The 20,361-nt window shown below is 58.5% G+C and overlaps 2 protein-coding genes across 2 annotated transcripts; one reads left to right on the forward strand and one right to left on the reverse strand.

The window, feature by feature from the left end:
* The first annotated feature begins 1,483 nt into the window (after positions 1-1,483).
* Lonp1 (lon peptidase 1, mitochondrial) lies at positions 1,484-18,120 on the forward strand. The gene is made up of 18 exons (XM_042697134.1): positions 1,484-1,914; positions 5,131-5,219; positions 6,067-6,186; positions 8,508-8,736; positions 9,745-9,806; positions 10,173-10,302; positions 10,561-10,644; positions 11,625-11,845; positions 12,911-13,049; positions 13,611-13,789; positions 15,925-16,012; positions 16,126-16,248; positions 16,351-16,467; positions 16,770-16,910; positions 17,010-17,175; positions 17,275-17,492; positions 17,564-17,728; positions 17,799-18,120. Exons 1-18 carry the CDS (start codon positions 1,486-1,488, stop codon positions 17,991-17,993), a joined length of 2,895 nt encoding a protein of 964 aa, XP_042553068.1. The 5' UTR covers positions 1,484-1,485; the 3' UTR covers positions 17,994-18,120.
* A 57-nt stretch (positions 18,121-18,177) lies between these two features.
* Positions 18,178-19,147, reverse strand: Rpl36 (ribosomal protein L36). The gene is made up of 4 exons (XM_042697230.1): positions 19,041-19,147; positions 18,779-18,873; positions 18,395-18,529; positions 18,178-18,304 (listed from the first exon to the last, which is right to left on the reverse strand). The coding sequence occupies exons 2-4, from the start codon at positions 18,869-18,871 to the stop codon at positions 18,215-18,217; spliced, it is 318 nt and encodes a 105-aa protein (XP_042553164.1). The 5' UTR covers positions 18,872-18,873; positions 19,041-19,147; the 3' UTR covers positions 18,178-18,214.
* Between the last annotated feature and the right edge of the window lie 1,214 nt (positions 19,148-20,361).

A 20,361-nucleotide genomic window follows, 5' to 3' on the forward strand; every position in this document is an offset into this window, starting at 1 on the left:
TCAATTCCTCAGCACCACATAAGCAAAAAGAAAAAAGCCTGAAGTGGAGCTGTGGCTCAAGTGGTAGAGCGCTAGCCTTGAGCTGAAGAGCTGAGGGACAGAGTCCAGGCCCAGAGTTCAGGCCCCATGACCGGAGCCCCCCCCCCAAAAATTGTATTGCTGTTATGAAGTTGTACAGAGGGGTTACCACTTCATAAGCCAAGTAATGAGTACATTTCTTTCTTTCTTTCTTTTTTGACAATGTCACCCCTTCTTTTGTTTTCTGGACTTCACATTCTCGCTTTGCTCTTTGTGCTCAAGGCTGGTTACCACTTGAGCTACATCTCCACTTCTGGCCTTTTGGTGGTTAAAGAGTCTATCAGATTAATCTTCTCAGTCTGGTTTTAAACCACACTCCTCAGATCTCAGACCTTCTGATTACCTTGGATTACAGGCACAAACCACTGTCACCTGGCCTATTTGTGCTTCTTAAAGCTCAAGAGTTTTCATTGTTCTGTTTTCAGACATGCAAATAAACACAGATCATTCATTTTCATTTACAGTCTTCCTTTTTACTTTCCTGTCATTCATTCATTCATTTATTTTATTTATTTTTTAAAAATTTTTTGTCAGTTGTGGGGCCCGAACTCTGGGCCTAGAGGCTGTCCCTCAGCTCTTTAGCTAAAGGTTAGCTCTCTACCACTTGAGCCACCGCGCCACTTCTGGCTTTTTCTGCTTATGTGGTGCTGAGGAATTGAAGCCAGGGCCTCATGCATGCAAGGCAAGCGCTCTACCACTGAGCCACCTTCCCAGCCCGATTCATTTGTTTTAAAATTTTGTTTTTTATTCATTTAGTGTCCATTGTTACACCAGTTTCACTCTCTGGGGCGCTGGTGAATATCCACAATCTTCTAGGTAGCCAGAAGAAGCCTGAAGCACCCTAGGTGGGAAGCAAAAGGTTGGTAAGTTCCAGAGTACATGCTTAGTAAGACAGAGACCTTGAGTTCAAATCCCAGTACCTACAAATTAAAAGGAAGCTGAAGCTGGGCGTTGGTGGCTCACACCTGTAATCCTAGCTACTCAGGAGCCTGAGATCTGAGGATCACAGTTCAAAGCCAGAATGAGGCAGGAAAGTCCAGGAGACTCTTATCTCTAATGAACCACCAGAAAACCAGAAGTGGTGCTGTAGTTCAAGTGGTGGAGTGCTAGCCTGGAGCTGAAGAGCTGAGGGACAGCACCCAGGCCCAGAGTTCAAACCCCAAGACCTGGGGGGGGGGGAGAGGGGGGGGGGGATAAGAGGGAAGTGGAAGCCCTGCCCACCGGCGCCACAGAAGCCCCGCCCCCAGAGGCCACGCCTCTCCAGGTCCCGCCCCCTCAGGGCCACGCCCCCTCCAGGCCCCGCCCCGTGGACAGTTCGGTCTAGGGCCACGCGCCTGGCGTCACGTGCGCAACAGCCCAGGGAGCGGAAATGACGCAAGCCCGGTGCGCCGCCAGTATGGCTGGGCCATGGCGGCGAGCACAGGTTACGTGCGGCTGTGGGGTGCTGCGCGGTGCTGGGCCCTGCGGCGGCCGCTGCTGGCCGCCACCGGGAGGCGGGCCCCGGCCGCGTCCGGAGCTTGGTTGCCCAGAGGCCGGCAGGCCTGCGACGCCTCGCCTCCTTGGGCGCTTTGGGGCCGAGGCCCGGCGGCCGCGGGCCAGTGGCGAGCGCTGTGGGAGGGGAGCAACCGCGGCCACGGGTCTTTCTCGGGCGGCGAGGACGCCTCGGAAGGTGGCGCAGAGGAGGGGTCTGGGAGCCCGGGGGGCAGCTCGGGCGGCGGGGAAGGGCCGGTCATAACGGCACTCACGCCCATGACGATCCCGGACGTGTTCCCGCACTTACCGCTCATCGCCATCACCCGCAACCCGGTGTTCCCGCGCTTTATCAAGATCGTGGAGGTAACGAGAGCCCCCGCCCCGGCCTTCTGTGCGGGCAGCAGGGATGGGCCGAGGGGGTCGCCCAGCGCCCTCGTGCCTCTAATCTTTTAACGACACACCTGATCCTCGAAAGGCTGGTGTGGGGCTCCCGGTCCTCCCCACACTAATTCTTCCCCTTACAGGAACCCAGTGAGCTTAGTTAGGCATGTCCTGTTGATTGAAATCTGGGAGGGACCAGCCGTAAAAGTTTTTTTGCGGCAGTCTCTTGGGCAGCAGCTGGAGAGCCTAGTTGGAAGATTCGTTCTCGCGTTAAACAAGTATCTCTTTCCTTCTTCCCTTATATCGGCCACAGTTGTAGACGCTGTGGATACAAAAATGGCTGTCTTTGGAGCTTACATTCTAGTGGATCACAGTGATTGAAGTCGAGATTAACGGCTGGAAATGGGCCAGAGGCTGGAGGGATGGGGGAGAGGACAAGTTTTCTTCCACAGTGTTGTGGACCTGTGCCCTCTGCCAGGCTTTGGGAACACCAACAAGCCAAACAGTGCCACCGAAGAACCAAAATTCTGGTAGAAGAGACAGTAAACCAGTAAGATGCGTTCAGAGTAAGAGCCATGAGGAGGAGGTAGGGAAAGTAGGGTGATGTAACAGAGAGAAAGCCACAAGCTTTCAGAGTCGTGTGCACTCAAATGCCCTCCCCCTCCCATTCCTTCGCCATTGTTGTTTTCAACTACTGTGGAAACTCAAATCATGGAGCAGAAAGGTTATCAGCTGTATAAGCAAGGTCATATGATGAATCAGCCTCCACATCCTTTCCCCAAGCCATTCTGCCAAGTCAATCTCAAGGATCTCTGGGAAAGGAAAAACCCAGAACAGAAGGGCAGCAGCAGCCTGCTATTGGGGGTGCTCACAGATGGGGTCCCTCTACCCTCCCAGTGTGTGTCTGAGCTGCTCATCTTTGTGAGTACTTAGTGAAAGGGACCCCCAGTCAATCTCTGTGGGTCATCTCGTGGCTCCAACTTTCCCTAACAAGTTGGCTTCTTGGAAAAGGGGTTGTGGGAGTTGCATGCAAGTACTGTGTGGAAAGGATTTGCAGTACTGAGTCCAGCACTTAGTTGTTTCAGCTATAAGCTGCTGCTGTTCCTGCCTACTGAAGGAAATGATCACTTATTCAAGATGTTCTTCATAAAAGAGTCCAGGATGTCAGAGTTAATGGAAAGCCTTGGTGATGTTTCAGAACTTCTTCCTGAAGGCCTTTGTCTCTTATCAGCGACTCCACTTCCAGCATCTCTTGTACCTTCCCAGGCTCCTGGGGTCAGGACTGAGCACCTTGTCTGGCCCCCCTCAGCCTTGCTAGGTGACAGATGAATCTTCTAAGAGCTCTTTCTGGGGCTGGGAAGGTGGCTCAGTGGTAGAGCGCTTGCCTTGCATGCCTGAGGCCCTGGGTTCGATTCCTCAGCACCACATAAGCAAAAAGAAAAAACCCGGAAGTGGCGCTGTGGCCCAAGTGGTAGAGCACTAGCCTTGAGCTGAAGAGCTGAGGGACAGTGCCCAGGCCCAGAGTTCAGGCCCCACGACCGGACCCAAAAAAAAAACTCTTTCTGCCACATGAATCACAACTAGCCATACCAAGCCTGGGAGGGGAAGGAGGGGAAGCGCCAGGGGAGGGGTTACCCAAGTTGTGTGTAATATTAGGCAGGCATATGGTCATTTCTGATTTGCTCTTGGTGTTACTTAGTAAATAAGAACGGGGCTCTGCCAGGGTGAGGGCAAAGAGGGGAGACAGTTTCAGGATGCATTTGTCAGCTGTTGGCAGAAGGTGAGTTAGGAGCCACTGCTTTGGGACCCCTGTTTGTGGGCCTCTTAGCAAAGCTCCACTTAGTTTGTAACTGATGCCCTGTGGCTAACTTGCTCTAATAGCTTCTGTTCTTATTGGTGGCCTCTGAGTATAGAGCAGTGGCCCTGTCTAGTGTAGTGTCAGGAAATCTTCAACCCCAAGTGGAGTTAAAACACTGTGGCTCCCTGGAGCCACAGTGTCACCGTCATCCAGGAGCTTGTTTGAAAGGCAAGTGGCCAGCCTGAGCCCCCATGAATCAGGAATCTCATAGCTGTGAGGGTTAACAAGTTTCTACTTATGGTCATGCCTGCCACAGTTCCATGCCCAGCCTGCAACTCAAGTCAGGCTTGAAAGTAGCGTTGACTTTCTAGAAGACAACAATAGCCTAGAACTTGTTTTTGAAATGACATGGAGAATGTGCCATGGTGGTGGGAGTTGAAGATCAGTGAGTTGCACAGGGTGTCATTACAAAATGGTCCCATGGAGACTGAAGAAGTTAGCAGCCTGTGGGGCAACCATATTTGAATTTCACACGTGCATGTTGGCTTGTTTTTGAGACAAAAATTTTGTGTATCCCAGGCTGACCTGCAACTCAAGGTCCTCCCCCAGCCTCCCAAGTGGTAGGAATATATGTATGAACCATCAGCAAACACAGCTTTGTCCTGACGGTAATAAAAGCAGAGTAGTATTGATTTTCAAACATTTTGCCACTGAAATTGGTTTTATATCTGGTTTAATTAGTTTTTTGACTCAGGCCATTTCTGTGCTTTGGAGGGGGCGTGGCCACTAAGGAATACATCTAGTTTATATCATTACTCCTGTCAGTCCCTGTTCCCTTTCACTAATGTCCTGGGTTGCATTTACCACATTGCCAGAGAATATAATCTTTTTTTTTTTTTTTTCTTTTTTGTCGGTCATGGGGCTTGAACTCGGCCTAGGCACTGTCCCTGAGCTCTTCAGCTCAGGTGAGCAGTCTACCACTTGAGCCACAGCCCCACTTAAGTGGAGATAAGTCTTACAGGCAGGGCGCAGGTGGCTCAGGCCTGTAATCCTAGCTACACAAGAGGCTGAGATCTGAGGATTGTAGTTGAAAGCCAGCCTGGGCAGGAAAGTCCATGAGACTTATCTTCAATTAACCATCATAAAACCGGAAATGGCGCTGTGGCTCAAGTGGTAGAGTGCTTGCCTTGACCTGAAGGGCTCAAGGACACTGCCCAGGCCCAGAGTTCAAACCCCCCTAGCCAAAGAAAAAAAAAAGTCACAGACTTTCCTGCCCAGGATGGCTGAGTAGCTAGGATTACAGGCATGAGCCACTGACACCCGGCTCAGAATAATCTTGAAAAGTGTAGCTAGAAGCCATAGCATGGCCATGTCTCACTTTGACATCATTGTCATGCTAGGTTAAAAATAAGAAGTTGGTTGAGCTCCTGAGAAGGAAGGTTCGTCTGGCCCAGCCATATGTTGGCGTGTTCCTAAAGAGAGATGACAAGTAAGTGTCATTGCCCTCTGTCCCCCCACCCCACCCCCAAAGCCACCCTGATTTACCATGGCCCCTAGAGTAGTTTGTGCCCCTTTTCCAACCTTGACATAAAGGCAAGACCAAGTGCTGGGTAGAGGATTTGGCATTAAACATCAGAGCACTGGACTCACAGGGAGTGCTGGCACACAGCCCTGGGTTTCACCCCAGTACTGCACACTTAGTTCGTCTGGATTGGGGAAACAACCTTGAGTCCCCTTAGAGATCATTTCATAGCAGAGTGAGCCAAGCCAGTACATTCATCTCCAGGTAAAAACCATCCAATTGCTGGGCATCGGTAACTCATACCTGTAATCCTAGCTACTCAGGAGGCTGAGATATGAGGATCACAGTTCAAAGCCAGCCCGAGCAGGCAAGTCCATGAAACTCTTATCGCCAATAAACCACTAGAAAACTGGAAGTGGCGCTGTGGCTCCAGCAGTAGAGCGCTCGCCTTGAGCTGAAGAGCACAGGGACAGCGCCCAAGCCCAGAGTTCAAGCCCCACAACCAACAAAAACAACCCAACTGCCAAGTCCCATGTTCCCAGTGAGACCCCTCAAGGCTGTGTCCTTTCAGTGGGCCACGGTGGAGGTGAGGAGGGTGGAAGCCTTCCTTGTGGATGACGCCTGCCACCTGTGTGCCGTCCCTGTGGTGTGGGGTGCCCAGCACTCCTGTGGGAAGCCTGGGAGAGGCTGTGCTGCAGTTTTGGTAGTGGCCTGTAGGGGCGTTTCTTCTTTCTCCCTCCTCCCTCTCAGCCCGGGACATCCCTCTGCGCATAAGCATGGCGCACCAACGCGCCCTTGTGTTGGTCTCCCTCAGCAATGAGTCTGACGTGGTGGAAAGCCTGGACGAGGTCTACCACACGGGCACCTTCGCCCAGATCCATGAGATGCAGGACCTCGGGGACAAGCTGCGCATGATCGTCACGGGGCACAGAAGGTGTGTGGGAGCCTGACACGGCAGAATGCAGCCCTCCGGGAGAGCCCCGGGCCCCCTCAGCAGCCCCTTTGTTGGTCAGCTCTGTGGGTCCCTCGCTGGTACTGGGAACCTGCCTCAGAAAGTGGCGGGTTCGGGGCTGGGAAGGTGGCTCAGTGGTAGAGCGCTTGCCTTGCATGCCAGAGGCCCTGGGTTCGATTCCTCAGCACCACATAAGCAAAAAGACAAAAGCCGGAAGTGGCGCTGTGGCTCAAGTGGTAGAGCGCTCGCCTTGGGCTGAAGAGCTGAGGGACAGCGCCCAGGCCCAGAGTTCAGGCCCCACGACCGGACCCCAAAAAAAAGAAAGTGGCGGGTTCTTTCTTAGATGGCCTCTGTGGTGGCCATGGCTATCACAGCCTGGGCTCTGAGGGCCGGTCGCACGCACCTGCAACACTCAACATTCAGATGGCTTCTGATTGTGGTGTTGTAATGTGTGGGTTTTGTTTTTGGGGGACTGTCCATGTCGCTTGCAATCCCATGCTGCTCGTGGCTGATGGGTGGTTGAAGGGGCAGCTCTGGGCTCCAGCGCTGCTCAGGATGGTTGAGCAGAGAGCACGCTGCCTGCCGGGTCCTGCAGCTGCGGGCCTCAGGAGCCTTCCAGCCCCCGCTCGGCAGCGCAGTAAGGTTCTGGCAAGCCCCTGGATAGGTTTTGTTGCGTCTAGAGGCCTGTGTCAGAACAGGTTCCCTTAGCTAGAGGGACCCAGAATCCACTCAGGAATTGGCCCAGGTATGCTAAAGGCTGTGTCCTGTCCCATGCTGCCAGGCCTGTCCCATCTGCTTTCAGTGGGCCAGGGGGGAGGTGAGCCCCCCCAGCCCCCCAGCCCCCATGCTGTCCCAGAGAAGTTACCTCCCAGAGAGGCCTGATTCAGTCAGTAGGATCACTGTGTCATATTCCTCTACACTAGCATTCTGGAGACTAAAGCAGAAAATTTGAGATCCAAAGCCAGCCTGAGCTGTGAGCTCCTAGCAAGATCCTGTCTGGAAAAAGACAGCTGCCATGGGCGAGTTCAGCTGGCTCTGTCCTTAGTCACCCAGCCCACAGCTGCTCGCTAGCGGGAAGTATTCAGAAAGGAAGGTTGTGAAGGATGCAGACTTTTCTTACTGTTTTCTAAAGGGTACAGTGTAACGGCTGCTGACAGTGCTTACATTGTATCAGGCTTCCTAAGTCAACTGAGGTGGTGTGGGCAGGTTCCTCACCCCTTCCTCTGTTACATGTATACAGTGAGTGGAGCGGAGCGGCTGCTGGTGTTCCCTGGACACTGGGGCAACTGCCCTGCCCTGCCCCTGCACTGCTCAGGTGCTTGACTGGCTTTCGGGTACCCCCAGCCTGGCCTGCTCCCTGCTTTGTTCACCCTGGGGGCTTGCTAATTGTCAGGAGGCAGTCAGCCAGGCTGAGTGGATCCTGGGCGGCTTTCAGGCCACCTGTGAAGAAGGTACCACTCTTCCCCGTGTGTGTGGGGGGGGGGGGGGGTGGAGACTTGGCTGCTCTGTGTGTGTGTGTGGAGACTTGGCTGCTGTCTCTGGGCTGCCAAGATCGCCGCATAGGGCTCACCTTTGTCCAGCCAGCATCCTGAGTGGGGAGGCACAGGTGTAAGCAGTGAGGTTAGTGCTCATGGTAGCTGGAGCATGGGAGAGACAGACATGGACAGGGCTAACCTGGCATAGGGGCATCTGCCATTGATCCTAGCACTCTGGAGGCTGAGGTAGAATTGCTAGTAGAATTGCTAGGCTACACAGTCTGAGCTGTGTAAGAAGTGAGATCCTACCTCAAAAAAAACACCACCAAAACCCCAGTGTGGTGGCTTATACTCATAAATCTAGGCTACTAGGGAGTTTGAGATTGGGAGGAGTGTGATTCAAAGCTAGCCTGGACAAAAGTGCGACTGTCTAAACCAACAAGCTAGGCGTGGTGGTGTCCACCTGTCACCCTAGCTACAAGGGAGGTTGTAGGTAGGATTGTGCCAGTCCCGGGCAGAAAAAAGGGGCGAGGATGCAGGCTCGGGCCCTGAGTTCAAAGCCCAAAAAGGGAAGGGTGGGAATGTGTGGGCCAACTCCCTGTGCAGAGGTGCAGGGGTGCTGGTGTGGAGGTCAGGGGACTGCAGGGAGGGGGCTCTGGCTGATGAGCTGAAGGCCAAGGACAGGGCAGCCATGGAGCTCCCTTCCCTAGCGCTCCCCAGAATGTTCCATGTGCTCTGGAACACAGATAAGGTGGGGTGGGGCTCTGGAGGTCTCCAGTTTGGGGGCCAGCAGGTGCCCACAAGGGTGGCTGTTCTGCTTCTTGTCAGGATTCGCATCAGCAGACAGCTGGAGGTGGAGCCCGAGGAGCCCGAGGCGGGCAATAAGCAGAAGCCGCGCAGGAAGGCCAAGCGCAGCAAGAAGGAGGCGGAGGAGGACCCAGCCGCCAAGCTGCAGCTGGAGGTGGCCATGGAGCCCGCCGATGCCCCCAGCGAGGTGCTCATGGTGGAAGTGGAGAACGTGGTCCATGAAGACTTCCAGGTCACTGAGGAGGTGAAGGTGAGTGCTGCACCGAGCCTCCCTCCCTCCCTCCCTCCCTCCTTCCTTCTTGCCCTTCCTCCTCCCCAGGTCTCCACTCCACAGCCCTCTAAGTAGCTGGGAGACAGGAGCCCACGGAGGCTTTGAGCTGATCCCCTTTAGGTACCAGTGTCCCAGAAGGCCTTGGGGTGCTCTGAGCTCCAAAGTCCTGTAATCGGTTGGTGATGTCTGCTCCAGTCCCTGAAGGTCCAGGTTGCTTTTGCCATTGGCCTGGCCAACGCCTTGTTCCTGGGGTTCCTCTGCCCCACAGGTCCACACTGTGGCAGGTCAGGTGCCTTCTGACCCATGGTGCTGAGGACAGGATGTGGACGTCATTTGATTTTTACCTCATGATTTTCCCCATGGCTGTACTGTCAGTACTGCCCATGAAAACTTTGTGATATGGAAGGAAAGGCCCACGCCTGAGCCTCAGCCACTGAGATGAGAAAGGCCAGGACCCCTGAGACACAGTCTGGCCAAAGCTGGAGACTGAAAGCCAGGCAAGGGTGGTGTTTGGCTTGGCTGTGGCGGCTGCAGCCCTGGAGAGGAGCCTCTCAGTCTCTGCAGAGCCTGGCCAACATTCCTGGAGATGGTGGCCGAGAGCCCTAGTGATGGACAGGTTCAGCCGACAGGACAAGGCTGAGCTGGGACAGAGGTGGAGGGAGGTGTGGCTGCAGCATTTGCATTTACACAGGAGAGGCCTGGGAGGCCAGGGCAGGAGGGTCGCCACCAGGCCAGCCCGGGCTGCACATGTAAAAAAAAATAATAAAACACAGAGCAGAAACTAGCCACCCTCGTTCTCCTGTCTGTCGTATCAGGACTGACCCAGCGGTCTGAGAGGCAGGCTTTCCTTTTACACAAATCCCTTTGCCCTGATGACCTTGGGTTCCTACTCTGGCCCCAGGGCTGGTGGAGCAGGAGGTAGGGCAAAGTGCCAGGGCTGTGCTCCCCGTGTGGGGGACTTCACGCCTGTCTTGGTCTCCTCGCCAGGCACTGACTGCTGAGATTGTGAAGACCATCCGGGACATTATCGCCTTGAACCCTCTCTACAGGTCAGTGTCCCACGCCAGGGCCTTCCTGCAGCTGCCCCGCAGCAAATGGGATCTGAGGCCAGGGCTCCTGGCTCAGTGACATCCTGTGTGTGGGGAGGGTGTGTGTGTGTGGGGAGGGGGTTAATGACCCCTCATGCTGCAGCTAAGGTACTCTGTCCTGCCCCTTGGGTTTGGCTATTAGCTGGTAAGAGGTGCTTTTAAGGGATAGGGTTTGGCCGTAGCTGAGGAGGTGTCTAATAAGGGACAGGTGTCATGGCGGCAGACGGGCTGCCACTGTGACTCAAGGGCCTCACCCAAAGCCAGTGGAGTGTGGGGGCTGGGCCTGCCTCGGGCCAGGCCCAGCCCCCACTGTGCTGGTGGTTTCAGAGAGTCGGTGCTGCAGATGATGCAGGCAGGCCAGAGGGTGGTGGACAACCCCATCTACCTGAGCGACATGGGGGCCGCGCTCACAGGGGCTGAGTCCCACGAGCTACAGGACGTGCTGGAGGAGACTAATGTGAGTACCTGCCACACCTGGGCGTGGGGCCGCGGCAGCGATGTCTAGCCATCTCTGGCTGCCTGCACCCTGCCTGAGTGGGGCTGTGGTATTGGCAGGGGTTAGGATGAGGGCGTTTGGGTCAGCACTGGCCCCCGTGCTCCTGAGGCAGCCAGGCCCCGGGGCCCTTCTGTGTAATGCGCCCCAGTGCATGGTACGGCTGGCAGCCTGCTTCCTGGGACAGCGAGCCCTGACCACAATCCACGCCCTGCCCTGCAGATCCCCAAGCGGCTGTACAAGGCCCTCTCCCTCCTGAAGAAGGAGTTTGAGCTGAGCAAGCTGCAGCAGCGCCTGGGCCGTGAGGTGAGGGGGTGGCCAGGGCCCCTGCGCGGACGAGTGGGAGGGAGACCGGGTCTGATTGTCACCTCCGCTGCTCGGCAGCTCCTGGGCCCCACCCACCGTCTCCTGCCTCAGACACCGAGCCGCTGGGCTTTGCTTCCATCCTGTTGTATTTTTGGTTTTTTTGTACACTGGGGTTTGAATTGAAGGTCTTGCGTGTGCCAGCCAGGTGCTGTGTTATGTCCCCAGTCTTTAATCCCTGGGGCCAGTCTTGGATTATTATCCTCCTATGTACACCTCCTGTGTAGCTGAGATAGCAGTGCAGGCCACCGTGCTAGACTTCTTGGTTGGGATGAGGTCTCACTACTTTGGCTGAGGCTGGCCACAGTCTTCCCAATTGGCACCTCCTGAGAGTAGCCGGGATTACAGCTGCGAATGACCATGCCAGGCTAGTTTTAGTTGAGGTAAAATTCATCCCTTCATCCCATCTTTGAGCACCTAGCACATCTGGCTGTGGTTAAGGGTAGATGGCCAAACAATCCTGAGGAAAGCCAGTGGCTGCCTGGACCAGCACCATTTTGAGCACTGAAGGAGGCTGTGGGGCCAGGCCTGGTCAGTTTGGAAAACAGGGAACTTCCTTCTTTGGGTTATGAAGAGGAGGACTGGTGTCAGCTCAGCAGTGAGCTCTTAACCTGCCCCATACCATGCAGACAATGCCGGGGCCTCCATCCCCAGACTGCAAAAGAGGAAGAAGGAAGGGACTGGAGCCTTAGGGCTCCCGGTTTCTCTTCTGAGCCCTGAGGGGTGAGGGAGGGGTCTGTTCAGCTGAACCCCAGCCCTGCCCTCCTCTTCTTCCCCGTCTCTTTGTGCTGATTACTCAGTAGTCCCCATATGACCCACCCCAAGTGGAGTGCCTGTCCCAGTCAGACCCTGCTCCAGCTGAGTTCCAGGCCCACCCCAGTCAGCCCCTCCCCTTCTGAGTGCCCCGCCCTGCCCGGCCCCAGGTGGAGGAGAAGATCAAGCAGACGCACCGCAAGTACCTGCTGCAGGAGCAGCTGAAGATCATCAAGAAGGAGCTGGGGCTGGAGAAAGAGGACAAGGATGCCATCGAGGAAAAGTTCCGGGAGCGGCTCAAGGAGCTGGTGGTGCCCAAGCACGTGATGGACGTGGTGGATGAGGAGCTGAGCAAGCTGGGGCTGCTGGACAACCACTCTTCGGAGTTCAAGTATGGCTGCCTGGCCCTCATGCTAGACAGGAACGAGCAGGGTCCGGGCACCACGCTGCGCCTGCATCTGGCCCAGGCCAACTGCCGCCTCATCTTGGCTGTTCTGTGCCTGACATTGGGACCCGGGGGTTGAGTTCCTGTGGGAATCTTGGTGGCACTTGTGTTCCACACACCAGACACCTGCTGCCACAGAACTGCTTGGCTGCTTACCAAGGCAGCTCTTGAGCCAGAGCGTCCCCGCAAAGTGCCTCCCAGGAAGGGTTGGATGAGGCTAAGTATACTTGGCATCCTGGAGCTTTCTCCTTTTTCCCCCTTGGGTGGCGGGCAAGATTACACTGCTTTGCCAACGGCCCAGAAACCCAGGACCTTGAAATGCCTCCAGTGGCCCCAGGTGGTGCTGAAGTCTAGCAGAGCCTCCCTGAGCAGAGTGCCTGTGGGTGGGGCAGGCTGGCTCCTTCCCAGCCTCTGTCCTGCCTGTTTGGGTCCAGAGGCCCCGCCTCCCTTCACTGTGGCCCTTCCCCCCCTTGTCAAAGCAGCAGTGCAGTGTCTCCCAGCCTCCACCCACCACCCCCTCTCATAAGGGCGCTGTGGGGACGCTGGGCCTGGACAGTCCCTATCGAGATTGGTAATTTACCCTCTCGATGCTGTGTGAGGTAGCAGTGGGTCCACGGCACAGCTCCTGCCTCACCAAGAGGCCTGCACAGGCCCTGCTGCCATCCCCAGGCTTCTCCCAGTGTGCGCATATGCACAGGGCGGCTGTGGTGGCCCCAGTCCTTGAGGCCCCCCAGGACATGGTGACAGGGTCACCTAGAGGGAAGTACTAACTGTCCCACCTTGTCCTGCTTCACTGGGTTGGTATCCAGGCTCAGAGTGGCACAATAGTCGCCCCAAACGGTAGTAGGCTTGGCCTCTAGCTCCTCACTGTTTTGGGAGCAAAACATCACCGCTTTGTCCTAGACGCCCAGCCCCCAGGCTGCTGTAGGGCCATCCTGGTGTCCTGGGCAGCGGGCAGCCCAGCCCCTCGTGCATGGCCCAGACCTGCTCATACCCTGTTCTCTCTGGCAGCGTCACGCGGAACTACCTGGACTGGCTCACGTCCATCCCGTGGGGCAAGCACAGCGACGAGAACCTGGACCTGGTGCGAGCGCAGGCCGTGCTGGAGGAGGACCACTACGGCATGGAGGACGTCAAGAAGCGCATCCTGGTGAGGCTGCCGCCCCGTGTCCTGGGGTCCCGGGGTTAAAGGAGATGAGCTGGCTTAGCTTCTGTTCTGGGGGCTGCGAGGCCCAGGACTGTGCTAGAGCGTGATGCCACATTCGTGCGGGTGCCCTGTGCCCTCGTCATCCCTTCCTGCGCCCAGGCCTGGCCTACCCCAGGGAGATGCCGAGGCCCAGGCCTGCTGTAGTCCAGGTTGGCATGTCACTGCTGAGCCTGTGCTGGGAAGGGCCCACTGGTGGGTTTGGGGGAGCCGGTAGGGGCCAGGAGAGGGGGAGCGCTGCAGACCTGCTCCCCCCTCACAGGGCTGTGAGATTGGAGGGAGGAGGCAGAGGCCCTGGGGCTGTGAGGTAGGGCTTTGAGGTGAGGATGGCTGGCAGTGACGGCCCCACTCAGCCACACCCGGGGGACAGCTCCTTTCCGAAGCTCACAGATGTCGGAAAGGCATTGTGTCTGTGGTAAGCTCCTCAGCCAGGTTCTATTTTAGAAAGGGCAGCCAGGGACTTGGGGTGCCCAGCCAGCCTGCACACTGACCTGCCTCTGTCCCCAGGAGTTCATTGCTGTCAGCCAGCTCCGAGGCTCCACCCAGGGCAAGATCCTCTGCTTCTACGGCCCCCCTGGCGTGGGCAAGACCAGCATCGCCCGCTCCATCGCCCGCGCCCTCAACCGCGAGTACTTCCGCTTCAGCGTGGGCGGCATGACCGATGTGGCTGAGATCAAGGGGCACAGGTGGGTAGAGGCCCCCCAGGGTCTTGATACTTCTCTGGGGGTCACTTGACCTGGTGTGGGCTGTGCTGCAGCACAGCATGGGTACACAGCAGGACAGCTCTGCCCCGCTCGGCCACCACCGCCGCCTCCTGCTCGCTGTCCGGAGGGCCCAGGCTTGGCCGCCCCTTTGAATAGCGCATGCAGGCCTGGCATCTGGGAGCCCAGTCATTACCTCCACCAAAGGAAGGCAGCTGAGTGCACTAGTACATGCCTGTCGTCCCGGCTCCCAGAGGAGGCTGGAGAAGCATATCCTTTCTCCAGCTGGTGCTGCAGAGCGAGACCCTGGCTCAGAATTACCCAAGAACAAAATAGACTCCCAAGTTTAAAAGGTGGCATTTCTGCCCTCTCTGAACACATGCAGTCCCCCACCCAGGCTGGCTGCAGCCCGGAGAGGCATCACCCAGGTGAAGAGGGCCTGAGGTTGCCGGGCGCTGGTGGCTCACGCCTGTAATCCTAGCTACTCAGGAGGCTGAGATCTGAGGATAGCGGTTCAAAGCCAGCCCGGGCAGGAAAGACCGTGAGACTCTTGTCTCCAATAAACCACCAAAAAACCGGAAGTGGCGCTGTAGCTCAAGTGGTAGAGCACTCGCCTTGAACTGAAGAGCTGAGGGACAGCGCCCAGGCCCAGAGTTCAAGCCCCACGACCGACAAAAAAAAAAAAAAAAAAGAGGGCCTGAGGCTGGGAGGGCCCAATCCCTGCAGGCTGAGGGCAGGATCTAAGCAGGAATGGGCACTGGAGAGGCCGCCAGTCCTTTTGCAGCCCCTGGGGAGGAGAGACTTGGCATTCTGAAGGGCTGGGTCTCACAGGGCTGGAGCTGGCCACTACATGGCTATGTCAGCCTGGTTTCAAAACAGGGACATGGACAGGAAGCTGATGATTGAGTGAAAAGGGTCATAACAGCACCAAAATCCCTGTCCACAGCCTCCTTTGGCTCCCATCTCTCTGTGTCCTTCCCCAAGCCCACAGGGCCTTGCCCCGCCTTCCTGCCCTCCTCCTCCCTGCTCCCTCTGCTCAGCCAGGTGGGTCTCCACGCTTTCATATACCTGCTGTGGAACTGCCCCAGGGCCTTTGTGTAAGCTGTGCCCTCTATCTGAAAGTCTGTTCTGCCATATTCCAGCCTGGCTCCCTCCTCACCTTTGCTCTTAAAAAATGTCTTTCACAGCTGGGCATTGGTGGCTTACGCCTGTCATCCTAGCTACTCAGGAGGCTGAGATATGAGGATCACAGTTCAAAGCCAGCCCAGGGCAGGAAAGTCTGTGAGACTCTTATTTCCAATAAACCACCAGAAAACCAGAAGTGGCACTGTGGCTCAAGTGGTAGAGTGCTCACCTTGAGCTGAAGAGCTGAGGGACAGCACCCAGAGTTCAAGCCCCACCACCAAAAAAAAAAGAAAAGCCCTTCATTGGCTGGGAAGGTGGCTTAGTGGTAGAGTGCTTGCCTAGCATGCATCAAGTCCTGGGTTTGATTCCTCAATACCACAAACAGAAAAAGTAGGAAATGATGCTTGTGGCTCAAGTGGTAGAGTGCTAGAGTGCTAGCTAGCCTTCAGCCAAAAGAAGCTCAGGGACAGTATGCAGGCCCGGGACTGGCAAAACAAAAACAACATCCTTCATGCATAGCATGTAGACCACCCAGTGTGCACCCTGCTCTCCTTCCATGTGGAGTTCCTTGGTCTCCTGTGGGCCCACCGACTGCTGAGCGGGACACCTGAGGGACAGGGCCTGCTAGGGCTAGGCTGGGTCTGCTGTCGTCTGGGAAGACCCAGCCTGACTGGGCCCAGCTCTGTATTGTCTGTGATGCTAGGGTTGGAAGCCATGGTAGGTCCCTGGTCACCTTGAGCCATGTACTCTTTTGCTTTTGGGGCTGGCCTCAGGCCCCTGGTCCTCAGGTTTGCCTTTCTATTTCTGAGGGCTGAGAGGACACAGGCTTGGTCTCATGGGACCGAGGAGGCTGCCTGCTTCTGGCTGCTGGGTGTTGGAGTGCTCTAGCACCAGGTGTCAGGTACAAGGTGATGGGCTCTAGGGTGCTGTGTGGAGCACCCCAGGGTGTCGGGCCAGGCTCAGCATACAGCTGCGAACCGTACCCTGTCCTGCAGACGGACCTACGTGGGGGCCATGCCCGGGAAGATCATCCAGTGTCTGAAAAAGACCAAGACGGAGAACCCCTTGGTCCTCATAGATGAGGTGCGTGCCCGCCCAGACCTCCCTGCCTCCCAGCCGCCCCCAGGCCCCTCCTGGGAGCATGGGGAGGGCCGGGGAGTGGGGCGCTGCCACAGCACCTCCTTCCACCGCCCCAGGTGGACAAGATCGGCCGCGGTTACCAGGGCGACCCGTCGTCAGCGCTGCTGGAGCTGCTCGACCCCGAGCAGAACGCCAACTTCCTGGACCACTACCTGGACGTGCCGGTGGACTTGTCCAAGGTGCGGGCCCGCGCTCGTGTGAACGGGCTGTGCCCGCGCTGGGGGAGGCGGGCCGCGGGGCGGGGCACCTGCCTGGCCTCCAGCGCCTCCTGCGGCCCACAGGTGCTGTTCATCTGCACGGCCAACATCACGGAGACCATCCCCGAGCCGCTGAGGGACCGAATGGAGATGATCAACGTGTCGGGGTACGTGGCCCAGGAGAAGCTGGCCATTGCGGAGGTGAGGCCCCCTCCGTCCTCGCGGGCAGGAGCCACAGGGACCCGGTCTGTTCCCCAGAGGCGGCTTGGAGAGAGCCGCTAGCTGGGCCTGGGGGCGGGGCCGTGGGGGTGGAGCCTGCTGCGCGCAGGCCACGCCCTCCCCGCACAGGCCGCGCCCCGGGCACTCATTGGCTGTGTGGAGGCCTCGGCCCGCCCCCGCCGGGGGGAGGGGGCCGCGGCCTGCCCCGTGTGCCCAGGCAGGCTGAGGGTGGGCGGTGGGCGGGCGAGGCCCGGCCCGCCCTGAGCCTGGGTTCGGTCCCGCAGCGGTACCTGGTGCCCCAGGCCCGCGCCCTGTGCGGCCTGGACGAGACCAAGGCCAAGCTGTCGTCGGAGGTGCTGACGCTGCTCATCAAGCAGTACTGCCGGGAGAGCGGCGTGCGCAACCTGCAGAAGCAGGTGGAGAAGGTGAGCCCGCCCGCCCCGCGGCGCGCTGTCCCGCGCGGTGCCCGCACCCTCGCCCCCGCCCCGCCTCACCCCGCCCGCCCGCCCGCGCCAACCGCCCAGGTGCTGCGCAAGTCGGCCTACAAGATCGTGAGCGGCGAGGCGGAGGCGGTGGAGGTGACGCCCGAGAACCTGCAGGACTTCGTGGGCAAGCCCGTGTTCACGGTGGAGCGCATGTACGACGTGACGCCGCCGGGCGTGGTCATGGGCCTGGCCTGGACCGCCATGGGTGAGCCGCGCGCCGCGCCGCACTGGCGGGGGTGCGGGGGGGACCGGGTCCCAGCGCCCCGGCAGCCCCCGCTGAGCCGCCCGCCTCACCCGAGTCCAGGCGGCTCCACCCTGTTCATCGAGACGTCCCTGCGGCGGCCGCTGGACAGGGAGGGCAGGGCGGACAAGGACGGCAGCCTGGAGGTGACGGGCCAGCTGGGGGAGGTGATGAAGGAGAGCGCCCGCATCGCCTACACCTTCGCGCGCGCCTTCCTCATGCGCCACCAGCCGGGCAACGACTTCCTGGTGACCTCGCACCTGCACCTGCACGTGCCCGAGGTACTGCCCCTCCCCCTCCCCTCCCCCTCCCGCCTCTACCCCCTTCACACGCCGCAATGCTCTGCCCCCAGGGCGCCACCCCCAAGGACGGCCCCAGCGCCGGCTGCACCATCGTCACGGCGCTGCTGTCCCTGGCCCTGGAGCGGCCGGTGCGGCAGAACCTGGCCATGACGGGCGAGGTGTCGCTGACGGGCAAGATCCTGCCCGTGGGCGGCATCAAGGAGAAGACCATCGCGGTGAGTGCGGGGCCGGGCCGGGCGCGGGGCGGCGGCTGCCGGCCCGGCTGACCCCTCCCCTGCCCTGCAGGCCAAGCGCGCGGGCATCACCTGCATCGTGCTGCCGGCCGAGAACAAGAAGGACTTCTACGACCTGGCGGCCTTCATCACCGAGGGGCTGGAGGTGCACTTCGTGGACCACTACGACCAGGTGTTCAGCATCGCCTTCCCCGGCCCCGAGCGGCAGGCCGAGGCCGAGGCCGAGGCGCTGGCCGTGGAGCGGTGATGGCCGCAGAGGCCCAGGGACACTGACCCCGGCCCCCGAGGGGCCGCGGCCCAGACACACGGCGCCCAATCATGGCGGCGCGCCCGGGCCCTCGTATTTAATCATGAGTAAAGACGCATTCGCACAACCCGTCTGCCTCCTGTGTTTCCCGCCCGAGCCCAGACAGAGGCGCCACGCACGCAGGTCGGGGGGAGCAGAGGTTTATTGGGGGGGCGGCGGTCTCAGTCCTTCTTGGCGGCGGCCTTCCTCATGGCGGCCAGCACGCTGCTCAGCTCCTCCCGCTTCCTCTTGGCGCGGATGTGCGTGCCCACCTGCGGGGAGGAAGCGCGTGGGCTCGGGCCCGCACCCCCGGACCCCGCCGGCCCGCACCCCCGGACCCCGCCGGCCCGCCGACCACCTACCCTTTTCTTGATGAACTTGAGCGCCCGCTTGTCCTTGGACACCTTGAGCAGCTCCATGGCGCGCCGCTCGTACGGGGCGAAGCCGCACACCTCGCGGATCATGTCCCGCACGAACTTGGTGTGCTTGGTGAGGCGCTGCGGGGCGGGGGCTGCGTCAGCGCGGCCGGGCTCGGACCTCAACCCCCGCGCCGTGGATTCGGGGGTCCTGAACCCCGGGGAACCCCCCCGCGCTGTCGCGATGCCTCGCCCTCCCCTCTACATTCCAACCTCTGTCAAACTCCTACTCAAGCGGCAGGACCCCAAGCCCGGCGGCTCCCGCCCGCCGCGGCTCCCTAGAGCGAGGTCCCACGGGCCGGGCCCAGCGCACCCGGCTCCCGCACTCACCCCGCGCCGGCGGCTGTGCCTCGGCTTGCTCACGTTCTTGGTCACTTTGTGGCCCTTGTTGAGGCCCACGGCCATGGGGTAGCGCAGAGCCATGGCTGCGGGGAGAAGATACCGAGTCCGTGCGTGGCCCCTGCCTCCCGGAGCCCCGCTCCCAGGCTCCCTTCGGCGCTCTCCCCACACCCAGCCACAGTCTAAGCGGACTACAGTGCCAGGGACCGCGGATGGCAGCGGATGCGGGCCAGGGATAAAACACAACACCAACCTGCAATTCTCCGATGGCTGCGGCGGCGGAAGGGCCGGCACCGCACGGAACTCTGGGATATTTACTCCGAGCTGGAGTCGTGGGCTAGAGAGACGACGGCAGCACGCGCGCCCCCTGGCGGCCGGAGGCCCCAGCAACATATCTGAGCATGCGCACCGGTGCTTTCCTCCCCCCCCCCCCCCGCCCCCGTGCGTGCGCATTTCCTTGGGAATTATCCGACACCGCCTCCACCCGAGCGGGCGTGGCCTTGGGTGCTGGGGTGGGAGTTTTAAGAATTTGGTTTGTTTTAACCCCGCTGAACACCTCGCTATAGTCCCTCAAGTTCGAATCCAGGTGAGGGCTGCGAGGGGTGGTGCGCGCCTGCAATCTTAGCACTCCTGACAGGTTGGAAGCCAGCCTGGGGTACCCAGCAAGTTGCGGGCCATCTTGAGCTGTCTCTGATGAAAAGTTTTGAAAAGGTCGGGGAAGGTGTTTGAGTGGTGACGTTCTCCTCTAACAAGCCCCAGGCCCTGAAACGCAGGACTAGCCGGGCGCTGGTGGCTCATGCCTGTAATCCCAGCTACTCAGGAGGCCGAGATGAGGCTCAAAGCCAGTCTGGGCAGGAAGGTCTGTGAGACTCTTACCTCCAACGAATCACCATAAAACCGGGAGTGGTGCTGTGGTTCAAAGTGGTAGAGTGCTAGCCTTGAGCAATATTACTCAGAGCGCCCAGGCCCTGAGTTCAAGCTCAACGACTGACCCCTCTCCACCCCCCAAAAAAGGTAGTACTGGATGAAAATGGAAATTGAATCCCACTTCAGTCAAAGGCAGGCCCTGTGCCTGCAACTTAACTAACCTTTGAGATTCGCATCTGTGCAATGCAATTAATAATGCCCTAGCTCTACAACTATAAACAGGGGCCTAGGTGTTCTGCAAACACCTGGCACTGCACCCCTGGTGTCTAATGATGCAATTTAAGGTGCTGATGGGAACAGTGAATTGGTGGAAAGAGAAAGGTTGCAGATTTTTTTCTTTTAATCCCATTTATCCTCATGAGTGTCAGTTTGGGAGTTGCAGAGTGGGCCCATTATTTACAGTCTGAGATCCTTGGACAGAACAAGGCGTAGTGTTTAAAACGTTGTATTCATCCTCTTTCTTCTTCTTTCACTGATTACTGGGGCTTGAAATCAGGGCCCACAACTGTGGCTCAGTGATTCCACTCACAGCTGGTGTTCTACTCTTGAGCCTCCAGCTTGGCTTCAAACCACAATCCTTTGATCTCCACCTCCTGTGTAGCTCAGATTACAGGCATGAGCCACTAGTGCCCAGCTGTTGATAGCTG

This window comes from Dipodomys spectabilis, unplaced genomic scaffold, assembly GCF_019054845.1.
Source record: "Dipodomys spectabilis isolate Male_0828 unplaced genomic scaffold, ASM1905484v1 ptg000215l, whole genome shotgun sequence".
NCBI classification, from domain to species: Eukaryota; Metazoa; Chordata; class Mammalia; order Rodentia; family Heteromyidae; genus Dipodomys; species Dipodomys spectabilis.

Coding starts and splice junctions, on each gene's coding strand:
- Lonp1 (XM_042697134.1), top strand. CDS start 1,486: ATGGCGGCGAGCACAGGTTACGTGCGGCTGTGGGGTGCTGCGCGGTGC. Junction 6,187..8,507: donor ATCGTCACGGGGCACAGAAG/GTGTGTGGGAGC, acceptor GCTTCTTGTCAG/GATTCGCATCAGCAGACAGC. Junction 13,790..15,924: donor GCTGAGATCAAGGGGCACAG/GTGGGTAGAGGC, acceptor CCTGTCCTGCAG/ACGGACCTACGTGGGGGCCA.
- Rpl36 (XM_042697230.1), bottom strand. CDS start 18,871: ATGGCTCTGCGCTACCCCATGGCCGTGGGCCTCAACAAGGGCCACAAA. Junction 18,530..18,778: donor GGCACAGCCGCCGGCGCGGG/GTGAGTGCGGGA, acceptor CCCGCCCCGCAG/CGCCTCACCAAGCACACCAA. Junction 18,305..18,394: donor TCAAGTTCATCAAGAAAAGG/GTAGGTGGTCGG, acceptor TCCTCCCCGCAG/GTGGGCACGCACATCCGCGC.